Genomic DNA, 11118 nt, shown 5'->3' with positions numbered 1-11118 from the left:
TTTGTGACTGTAACCATGTATGTATTTGTGTCCTGTCAGCTTGTAAATATGGGAATTGTGTGTTTTGGTGAAAGTATAGAGGAAGTGTGTGTGTGAGAGAGAGAGACAGAGAGACAGAGAGAGAGAGAGAGATGTTGGGGTTCATTCGTTGGCAGTCTCCATAGCAGGGGCATCTGGAAAATTAAAAACAAACCCAGCACAGACAGAAAAAGGCCTGTGGGACACCCACTACAACCCTTACTGTCCCAGGCAGAGGGAGACAGAAAATACAGCATCATCGGTTGATATTTAATCCTGTTTTATTTTCCATCCTTCAGATATACAGAAAGAGGCTGGTGGATAGGAGCTAGACTCAGCAGCCCAAATGCACCAGATACAGAAGGTAGCGGATCCTCGGGGCTCCCTATACTGCTACTGGGAGGACTGGGGTAGGCAAGGAACCACAGTTAATCTGTTCATCTGGAACCACAGTTCACAAAGACAGCTTCAAAGAGGGCTTACAAAACAGCAAGATTTTACAAAGACCTTACTAGCAACATAGAAAAGAGGAGGCAACATCCCAGAAAGCCACAGAGCAGGTAGATAATGTCCTCCCCGTACTGTACAAAAAAACAGACAACACACTTTCCCATAGGTAGTATTTTTTTTTACAGTGTTAAGAAACCCAAATTTCACCCTTCTCTTTCCTTTTTAGACCTTTTCATTTAAATAGTTTGCCCCCTTATTTGAGTTTCGTGCTTCAGTTCCCACAGTTGGGTTCTCCTCTCTTCTCTTTCCTCCTCTTCGCTTTCTGTGTCCCTCACTCCTCCTCCTCTTCCTCCGCTTCTCCCTTGTCCTGGCCAGTGGCTCCCGGGCCTGAAGTTTTGTTCTCCTTTTTCCACTTCATGCGCCGGTTCTGAAACCAAATCTTGATCTGTCTTTCGGTGAGGCAGAGCGCGTGCGCGATCTCGATGCGCCGCCGCCGAGTCAGGTAGCGATTATAGTGAAATTCTTTCTCCAGTTCCAGGGTCTGGTAGCGCGTGTAGGTCTGGCGGCCCCGCTTTCGGTCAGTCCCTACTCACAGTATTTAGGAGGAAGAGAGAGAAGGGAGGGGGAGGGGACAAAAACAGTGTGTGAAAAACAGCAAGAGAATTCAGACCTCCTTCCTAGGTGGTTTGACAGCAGAAAAAGACCACCTTGCTGGAACTAAATTAACCCCTTTCATATGTGCAGAAAAATTTCCAAGCTTCTCAAGGCAAATATTTGTTTTCTTTCTCTCCCTCTTGTGTGTGTGTGTGTGTGTGTGTGTGTGTGTGTGTGTGTGTATCTACAAGAGTTGTTCTGTTTTTTCAAGCTGGGTCTTTCTATGACCTCTGGTTGGTTTCAAACTAGCAGCAATCCTCCTGATTCAGCCTCCCAAGTGCCGAGTGCTGCGTCCCAGGCCAGCCCGATCGTCCATAGTTATCCATGAAGGGTGGTTTTGCTCAGCCAGGAGCTTCTGAAAACCAAGTAGCTCTCAGCTGCTGGCTCCTAGAGGCTCTATTCCAAAGGGGCTAGCACAGAACGAGGGCAAACTAATCCTCAGTCACTCTCTCAGGTCAGGGGCTCCAAGTCCACCTTTTCCACCTCGGATGGCCTTTGAGGTACAGGGCTCAGGAAACCGTCTTAGTGTCCCTCGAATGGGGCTCTAGGCCTGCTCTGAGAAGAAAAGAAATAAAAGGGGCCATAGGCCCAGACCCCACCCAAACTTGTTGTGGAATGGGGAAGAGGCAAGAACTTTCTGTCCTTGGACCTTGGAATTAGTAATCTGACAGCACTGGGCCTCTGATGAGTCCTTCCCAGTAAGTATCAAGCAAGGCCTGCCTTCCTTCCTGCACCGAGAACCCAATTGTCTGAAGCCATCTTTGGGCCTTCAGGACTACAAGGAAGGAAAGAATGACCAGGGCCTACAAGAGAGAGCGAGGTGAAGATCCCTATGGTAGGGCTGAAGGGTATGTGAGAACTTCCAGCACAGGCTCAAATCCCCAAGGAGACTGGGGAGATGGTCGATGGTCCTGTCGGCCCTCTTGGGAAAGAGACAGGAGAGAGGAGGGACTGGGGACCTTAATTTCAAGTCAGCTGTAAGCCAAGCTGAAATATTTACGAGGGGATGGGGGAAGAAGGGAGGGGGCTTTGATAAACCAACTGGAAGGTCAGTTCAATTACAGGGTAGGAAATAGAAACGGGGTGAAGAACAATAGTCAAGAGCTGGTTTCCTCGCGGGCCCCCAACCCCATGAGTCTGGGAGTCTCTGACTGGCTTGGGTCTTCTGAGCCTTGAGGTTGGCTCTCAAACCCATCTGCCTTGGGGAAATGTAAAAGACGTGTGAGGATACTTTGAAGGAGACCTGAGCGACCTTCTGGTTCCTAAAAGCTGCTGCTAGGTGGATCGCACTCCCTAACTCTTGGTTTGGTTCTACAGAGTTCTAGCCTTCCCCCAAAGAGGAGAGTCATCTTTCTAGAGGGATGCCACCAAACTGTCCCTCAGGGGCCCAGGGAGCCCTAGGAAAGACACCTGAAAAAGCTATGCTCCTGTGGGGCTCTTTCTAGCCTGCCCTCCTAAGTCCATCAGGGCGGGGGGGGGGGGGGGGGGGGGGGGTGTCAGTAGACTCATCGCTCTGAGTCTCAGACTAACTCCTTCACCACTCTCTGGCTCTACGTCCCTAGCTGGGTCCTCATCTTTTCTGTATCCCCCCCTCCTCCCGCCAGGCCTCTAGAGCCCACCTCTAATTGTCCTGATGGGAATAATGGGGGAGCGGGGTTGGCTAGAAAGGAAGGGGGAGGGGAGAACTGCTTAGCGCCATGGCCCCCTCCTCCATATCTTACCCAAGCTCGGGCTAGGGGGGACACACCCAGAACTAAGCTCTCAGGCAGGGAAGGGGAGAGAGAGAGACCCTAATGGCTATTCTCTGCAAACCCCAGCCTTTCTAGGCAAGACAAACGGCCTCGTCTCCAGCCCGTGCCGGCGCTGCTGATAAATATTTAAAGCTAAAAGGCCCGGAGGAAGGGTTGGGGGCGGGCTGGGGGCTTTAAGCTCTGTGGCGTCGGCAAAAAGAGATCCGCCAGGGCCTGAGAACACCGAGCAAAACTGGGAGTGGGGGCGGCGCGCGTGGTCCCATCCCAGACTTAAACGGCGTGGCAATGGCCGATCTGCAGCCGGGAGTAACCTGGACACAGAGAAGGGTGCCCTGGCCGGAAGGGAGCCCTTCTGGGGACCGTGGCCCGGACGCTGCGGCTCGGGACCGCTCAGAGCGCGGCGTTACCTGAGCTTCGCATCCAGGGGTAGATCCGGAAGTTACTCTCGGCCGCCAAGTCCGAGTCCCTCTGCTCCTTGGCGCCAGCCGCCTTGGCGGGGTCGCCCGGACACACCCCGGAGAGGTTCTGCTCAAAGGGCGCGCAGTGCATGTTGAAGGAACTCGGTTCGAGCCCGTAGCCGGCCGCATAGACGCCGGCCGCGCTCTGGCCCGCCATGCCCCCCCCGCCGGAGTACAGACCCTGCACCGAGGCGGAGAAGGGGGCGCCCGGACCTGCTCCATAGCCCGGGCGCTGGGGGTTGGAGGCAAAGGCGCAAGAAGTTTGTTCGGGAAAGGCTCCTGGAGCGAAAACCGAACTTGCGGCTGGATATTTAGAAAATAAAGCATTCGCATAATACAATGAACTCATAATTTGGCCGGATGATTTGTAGTCGGGGACGTTTTAGTGTCGGTTTTACGAGATTCCTTGATATATTACAGAATTAGAGTCCAGATTTACACCAAAAGGACCCCCTTTTTCCTCTTCGGACCACGTGACCCCGGCCCACGTGATATCCCCTCGGCCAATGATATGATGGCCTCCCGGAGGCTCCCAGTAATGTGGAAAAAATTGTGTGGTGTTGGATTTATAAAATATGATCAATAATGAATGGGAAGGCCGAGCTCTGAGGATTGGGGCTGGGGGGCTTAAGGGCCGCTGTCGACCCCCGCGGGCTGGAGGCAGCTTGCAGGCGAGATTTGGGGAGGAAGGAATTCAGTGGAAGAGAAAATAAATAACCTCTGAGCGATCCGTGTTGTCATCCCCCACCCATTTCCCCTAGCCGGTTACAGAGCGAGAGACAGACGCAGGGATTGAATGTTCGCAACTTGGTGGGTGGTGGGTGGTGCGGGCCGAATATTTATTAAATCCGGTTAATTCACCGGAGCTGCTGCCTTTCTCCCAAAAAGAGGGACGAGGCAAGCCTGGCCTCCCGGTTGTCTCTTAGTGCCCCAGCAGCAGTAACTAGATGTGATCAAGGCGTCCCTAAAGCAGGAATCCAACCCAACAGGCGTTGGACACTGAGATTTCTGGTGACAAAAAGATATACAAAAATTAAGATGAACGGGATGGGGGCGGGGAGAAAAAGGAAGGGAAAAGGGCGGCTTGGGTCCGGCTCGCTGCTTTCCCGGTTCCGGAAGGCGGATGCCTCACTCAGTGGAGCGTGGCTGCCAGGAAGGCAGAGGCAACGAAGGAAGGAAGGCTGCGGCAAGCCGCGGCCTAGAAACTGGGAGAAAGTGGCGACGTCCCAGAGAGGGGAGGCAGGGAGGAACCTCTTCCCTCTGCTCCTGCTTCCCCAACCTGAGTCCGAGAAAAAAAAAATGGAAATATAAACTCGGAAGCCTTGCACTGAATCTTTCTCACCCCCACCCCCACCACACACACACACACACACACACACACACACACACACACGGAAACAAAGAGAAAAGCGGCAGGGGACACTAGCCACCAGCCTGGGTACGTCTCTTCCCAAGAGTGGCCTGGGCGCTGGAGTCTCCCTGGTCCCTCAGCCTCCCAACGCAAGGGGAGGGGGTTTCTCTTGGCTCCCCTCCCTCGATCCTCTCTCCTCCAATCACGTTCAGCCGCCTCCCTCACCCCCCCTGCGCCCCTGGGCCCAGGGACTCGCACCACCTGCTTCCAGCCCCCGCCCCCTCCTCTCAGCGACCTAGCCTAGGCCAGCCCAGGAGCCCGCTGACCCGCTCCCCCCACCCCCAGCCCTGCAAGGCGCCTAAGAGCGAATGAGGAGCGGCGGCCCGGGCCAGTCTCGGGTTCTCGCTTGTAAACTTTATTGTAACTCTTCCGCCCTTTTCAGGCGCAGACAACAGAACAAAGTATAGAGGAACAACAAAATATATAATTAGCCCTCCCTCCCCCCCATAAAGCAATTCACAGATACAGGATACATTCTCTTCACAGTAAACCTAAGAACACTTTTAACAATTGCTCACAGCGCGCATGCTAACTAAAGTAATCTCTTTTGAGAAACACTTAAGACAAAATTGTCAAACCAAAGGGGTGAGGTGGGGGTGGGGGGGACAGGAGGAAAAGAGAGAAGCAAGAGTGAAAGCGAGGTAGGGCGGGGGGGGGGGATTGCGAGGAAAGATGAGGACGCGGTGAGAGAAAGAGAGAGAGAAAGAGAGAAAAGTGAGAGGGAGACAGAAAGAATTACGGCGTGAATAGGCAGTTTCATGTTGTTGGGAAAACTTAGCAGAAATCGGTACCTTGGTCATTACAAAGAAGCACGTTCAAAGGAAAAAGACCATTGCACAAGGAGGCTTTTTTTACATGGGGCGGGGGCGAGGGGATTCTGCCAGGCCGCAGTCGATCACCCTCGCAGGACGAGGGAGTCCTTGCTTAAAATCCTTTTCTTTTTTTTCTTTTTCCCCCCGGACCCCCAAGAGAAGGGAAGGAGATCCACGGTAGCTCACACACAGAAGCTATTACGAGATACTACCACTAGCGGGGACTGGCGCGGCGGGGGACGCTGCGGTGGGAGGCCCAGCTCCTGGCTCCGCTCGCGGGGCCGGAGCTCTCGGAGGCGGGGGGGGCAGGCGGCGGCGGCGTGGTCGCGGGAGGGACCGGCGGACGTGCGGGCTAGTCCGGGCCCGAGCAGTCCCAGCTGGAGCCTACTTCTTGTCACCCTTCTGCGCATCGCCCTGCTCCGCGGTCTCTGGCGCCCGCTCCAGCTTCTCTTTCTCCAGCTCCTCCTGCTCGCATTTACTGCTGGGAAACTTGTCTTTGTTGTTCTCCTTTTTCCACTTCATTCTCCGATTCTGGAACCAGATTTTGACCTGTCTCTCTGTCAGTCCCAGCGCGTGCGATACCTCGATCCTCCTCTTGCGAGTCAGATAGGGATTAAATAGGAACTCCTTCTCCAGCTCCAGGGTCTGGTAGCGGCTGTAGGTCTGGCGGCCTCGCCTGCGTCCGGCGGCTGCTGGGAATGGGGGAAAGGGCGAGACAGAGGGGAGGGTGGGGGAGGGGGCAGAGACAGAGAAGGTTGGAAGATTCGTGAACCAGCCTAGGAGAGCAAGATAATAAGGGCAGGGGACCCTTACGCGGGAGCGGGAGGGGGAGTGCGGAGGACGCGGTCGGGGGGAGGGGAAGAGGGGGGACTAGACAGCCCTGAATCTGCAGGGACCATAAAGGAGGTGCCCCTTCCTCTGGTAACTAGAACCAGAATAGGGGGTTCAGATACATTAAAAGTGCCATAAAGTTTAAGAGGGTGGATGTGGAGGGGGGAGTAAGAATAAAAAGCCAGAGTGGGGGACCACGAACCCACCTTGAAAAGCCCCCAGAGCCTTTGCGCCTGAAGAAAAGTTTCTTCAGGGTAATTAAACTATAAAGCAATTGAGAAGTGCAAACGTTGAGCGCCCCCACTCCCACCACTCTTTCTCCACAGCCCCCATAAAACATTAAAAGGGGAAAGGCGGGGGGGGGGGGAGAAGAAGAAAAGTTAAGGAGGGTGAGGGGTTTATGGATTCAGGAAATTCGCTTAGAGACCCCCCCTTCAAAGGAAGCAAAAAGAAAAGGGAAAAAAAAAAGAAGAAAAGAAAGTCGGAAGGAAGGGAGAGGAGGTAGGTGTTTGGAACGGAGCCCACAAGTCCTCTAGGAGCAGAAGATGCTCCCGGACTGTCCACCAGCCCTCCCCCCCCCACCGGCCTGGAGCCCCCCTGGCCCCTTCCCACCCTGTCAGGTCCAGGTCCGACGGGAGCTCACCTTGAGGGCGCATCCAGGGGAAGAGCTGTGTGGGCGACGGGCTCTGCTCAGACCCCTCGGCCTCTTCGCCCAGGCCGCTGGCTGCCGCGAGCTTGCAGTCTGCGTACTGCACCAGGTCTGGGTCCTGCGCACCGAACAGGCTCTGGCGCTGCAGAGGGTCGTAGCCGTAGAAGTTGCCGGGGTCGCCGTGGCATGCCACGGCGCACGGGTTCTGCTGGTAGGGAGCCGTGGACAGCGACGATGGCCCGTGGTAGAACTCCTGGATTTGCGAAGGGTGCTGGAAGCTGCCGCCGCTGCTGGGACCGTACACCACGGTGGGTCGGCCGCCCAGGTCCTGGGCGAAGCCGCAGTCATAATAATTGGGGCGCAGGGACTCCCCGGTTTTGTATTTGGAGAACAGTGAGTTGACGAAATAAGAGCTCATTTTATTGAATTTTGAGGCGGCGGCGGCGGCGGCGGCGCAGGCTGTAGTTGGGGGCTGTTGGGGAGGGGGTGGGGAGGGGGAAAAGGGAGGGAGAGAGAGAGAAAAAAAACGCGGATTCGCCGGCTCCTAGTCACCCTCGCCAGGAAAGGAGAGGAAAAGGGAGGAGGGAAAAAAAGAAAGAAGGAAGGAAGGAAAAGAAAGAAAAGACGAAGAAGATCTCAAAGCCGCCACACTTTTTGTGATTTCCAGGAATAGAAGAGCGAAGCCTGCAAAAGTCTAAGCCTGCATGGCAGCGGCGGCTCGCTCGCCCTCCCCCCACCCCCCACCCCCCAAACAAAAATATACCGCCACTTAAAGAGGTCCTCGCTTTACATTTCGAAGAAGGGATGCCAGTTCATAAACAGTTTTCGGTGATTTACTTCCCTCCAAATGAGTTGTTTCATATTTTGCCCCGTCTTTTCACCATCATTTGCATCCATTAGAGACCCCGCATCCTATTGGCTTCTGGGTACTCCTCCCGGACAGAACGCAGAGCGAGGGTGAGAGCGAGAGAGAGCGAGCGCGAGAGAGAGCTAGAGCGAGAGAGCGCCAGGGAGTGAGGAGAGGGCAGAAAAAAAGGAGGGGAAGAGAAAAAAACACCGAGGGAGAGAGAGGGGGAGAGGGGGGGAGAGGGAGGGGGAAGAGAGAGAACGAATACGGATTAAATCTGTTTAACTACCTACATTAATGAGATATCTCTTGCCTCACAACAAATCAAATACCTTCGCAGACCACCCCCAAAGACTGATGTGGGGGAGTCACGGAAAAACACCATGCGCACACACATCCACAACGCTGTGGCTGGCGTAGGCACGCTGTTAATTTCGCGATTTTAACGAGGCAATTGGAGTCTTTCTAAATGTCAGGGTCGCTTCGGAAAAATGTAAAAGAACACGGTTTAATTGCGCCGAGTTTTAAAAGGTCCTATAAATGTAATTGGTATTTTAATACAAGTTATCAAATCATACAGCTTCCTCTCCTAAACATATTTTCAAACAAACGAGGTAGTCATATTTAAGGCTTTAATGATCAATTTCCTTATTATTGATAAAGGTTTAACTATCGTGTGGAGGGAATTGGCTGGGTAACCAGCCCCCAAAAAACGGCTGTAAACTCTTTAACAAACTATAAAACGCAATAAAGCCGGAGTCTGTTGTTGTTTATGCTGCAGCGCATAAAAGCTGTTAGCATTTTACGAGTTCTTTCCTCCACAGCTATAAAACTGCAGCTTCGATCGCCCCCGCCGCCCGACTGAAGCACGGTGGGGGTGACTAAGCTGAAATGAGACCGATTATGGGTTGCTGTGGATTTTTTTTTTCCCCTTTCGGCGCAAACGGTGACTTTCCCCGAGATTTTCGCCTCCTTCTCCCTTGCAGACACACCTGCCCCTACACCCTCTTAGGAGACCCCCAAACCACCCGGAGATCTGTCCTCACCCAGGTCACGCACATAACTTTCCCTCGTTAAGCAAACACTCGAGATTTTCTGTGGAAAGGACGCCTGAGAGGGGAAGAAGAAACTTTCTTGTTAATGGGCAGTGTGCTAAGGCAGTGTGCTAAGACAGAACAAAGTTCTGCAGGCAGCTGCCAATTCTGCAGTTTGCAAGAGCTTTACCTGCTGGTGGGGCTGGGGGCTGCAGGGGAAAGAGGAGGGTCTTCTGGAGGTACTTTGGCCTAATCAGCACTTTAAAGGGAAGGGTCTGGTGCTATCAAAGGATGCTACCTTATGTGGCTCTAAACCTGTGCCCTGGGCCTTGGCATTCAGTTACCCAAGTCCGATTGACACTCAGCTTTCTGGGCCAATCACCCATACCTTCTACATACAAGCTTTCCAGGTGTAGACAGTGACCCTCTTCGTCAACACAGCAAAAGAGGTAAGGGTAATGGAGACCGAGAGGATACCTACCAAGGCCTTGGTTACTGCTGTCTTATGCCTTAGACAAAGGCTTTACGGTGGGTGTTTAAAAGGCACCTGTTATTGGTATATATCCCCATAGCCATTTGACCACCTGGACTAACCTTGGGGTGAAGGGGGAAAAAAAAACCAAGGCCACCGAGGTCTCCACTTCCCCTCTTCTCCTTTTGGGGTGCCTTCAGTTGAACCCTGAGCATCTGAAGATCTGAGGTCTCGGACCCAGAAATGACTTGGCTGTCCCACTCTGAGCCCAGGCCCTCCTCTGTGTACCTGGCACATGGCTGGTCGAGGGTCAGACCTTAGGCGGGGAGGCTCAGGGTGCCGGGCAGAACCAACGGTCTCCTGAGGGAACTGAGGAGGACCAGAAAGAGAGAGAGAAGGAGGAAAAAAATGTTCTAAAACAAAGGCAGAATCAGTTTTACAAATAAAGTCAATCCATTGCTCGTTCTCTAAGGTGCTTTTCTTTTGGGTTCCCTGAACCGGGATCTTTGTAAAAATGAAAGCACGATTCCAAAAAAGCTGTACTACAGGTTTCACTCAGCCTTCTAAAGTACAGTGAATATAGAAGGGAGACAAAAAAGGAGGGGGCCAGAGGGAGGGAAAGTGAACCAGGCTCTGGGTTTTTATTGTTGTGTTCCACAAGGATGAGGGGTTGGGTCGGTGAGGCAAGCTAAAGCAGAGTCAAGTTGTTGCTGAAGCGAACATTTTTATCAAGTGCGGGGGATTTTACGGTCATGATTTGAGGGCTCACTGGTGGGGTAGAAATTCAATGGCTTGTTCTAAATCATCCCTACACCGTGCCAGAAATTTCTGATGGAAGGAAAACGTTTCTATTAGAAGAAGAAGAAGAAAGGGAAAAAAAAAAAAAAACAAGAGCGCGGAGATAATTTATAAACACCCAGTGGAGGGCAGATTTATTGGAGAAACTCAAGTTGAAGAGACACTCCGCTGGCCTCTTTACACCTGGTCCTGCGGAAAGAGAAGAAGCCACACGGGGTTATGGGGTCGTTTTTGGAGGCTCAGGTTAGAGGCAGGTTCGGGCTGGACCAAGAGGGAAGTAAAGATTGGGAACCAGCCAAAGGGTTTGTGGGCAGTCAGAGGGACGGCCTCAGAACGGAAAAGTGCCTGGGTCCAGGCCTTCAGCTACTCAGTCCCAGAAGGACCGGCTTCCCCGTGATTTTCCAGAGAAAGAAAGACAAGGGCATAGCTTTGGCTCGACTGAGGGAGCCGCAGCTCTCACCTGGGAGTCCGGAAGCACGGAAAAGCGAGAGACTGTTTCCTCTCCATCGCCTTGCCTACCTCTACTGCTGTTGGGGGGAAAAATGCGCAGGGTCCTGACTGAGTCTCCCGAGGGGCTGCTGCAGCCGTCCCGCATCCCGCATCCCGCATCCCGCATCTCTAGGGAGACCCTGCCTGAGCTGTGGTGACCAGACACTCGCCCGGCCTAGAACTGCACACATGCAAAGTCTCTGGAGTAGGCCCTGGCGCAGCCGCCCCTCTGGCTTGGAGCACCACCGAATCTTCACCAAAGCCAAGTCCCCATTTCTCCCAAATTTGGAAATCCCCCAGAGGACACGTCGGATTCCCTCTTCAGCAGGTGTGGGCAGCCCGCCTCGGGTAGCTTCCTTTTTTAAAATACCTGCGGGCTCAGGCTCACCCTTCTCACCTGACCCACAGGCCTGCTCTTTATTCCTCTCAGCTCCCCCCCCCCCC

General features: G+C 53.5%; 2 protein-coding genes across 3 annotated transcripts; both read right to left on the bottom strand.

Moving 5' to 3' along the window:
- Nucleotides 1-280: 280 nt before the first annotated feature.
- Nucleotides 281-4668, bottom strand: Hoxb7 (homeobox B7). The gene is made up of 2 exons (XM_031352962.1): nucleotides 3281-4668; nucleotides 281-1053 (listed from the first exon to the last, which is right to left on the bottom strand). The coding sequence occupies exons 1-2, from the start codon at nucleotides 3678-3680 to the stop codon at nucleotides 800-802; spliced, it is 654 nt and encodes a 217-aa protein (XP_031208822.1). The 5' UTR covers nucleotides 3681-4668; the 3' UTR covers nucleotides 281-799.
- Nucleotides 4669-5076: 408 nt separating this feature from the next.
- Hoxb8 (homeobox B8) lies at nucleotides 5077-8514 on the bottom strand. 2 transcript variants are annotated; one of them, XM_031352959.1, is made up of 2 exons: nucleotides 7029-8514; nucleotides 5077-6246 (listed from the first exon to the last, which is right to left on the bottom strand). In XM_031352959.1, exons 1-2 carry the CDS (start codon nucleotides 7450-7452, stop codon nucleotides 5939-5941), a joined length of 732 nt encoding a protein of 243 aa, XP_031208819.1. In that variant the 5' UTR covers nucleotides 7453-8514; the 3' UTR covers nucleotides 5077-5938. The 2 variants fall into 2 exon arrangements, with proteins under 2 accessions (XP_031208819.1, XP_031208821.1); XM_031352961.1 differs by having other exon boundaries at nucleotides 5077-6243; nucleotides 7029-8077.
- Nucleotides 8515-11118: the final 2604 nt, after the last annotated feature.

The sequence above is a fragment of the Mastomys coucha genome, unplaced genomic scaffold (assembly GCF_008632895.1).
Source record: "Mastomys coucha isolate ucsf_1 unplaced genomic scaffold, UCSF_Mcou_1 pScaffold5, whole genome shotgun sequence".
Classification (NCBI taxonomy): Eukaryota; Metazoa; Chordata; class Mammalia; order Rodentia; family Muridae; genus Mastomys; species Mastomys coucha.
The sequence above is the reverse complement of the archived record's forward strand: the minus strand, read 5'-3'. Positions and strand labels throughout refer to the sequence as shown.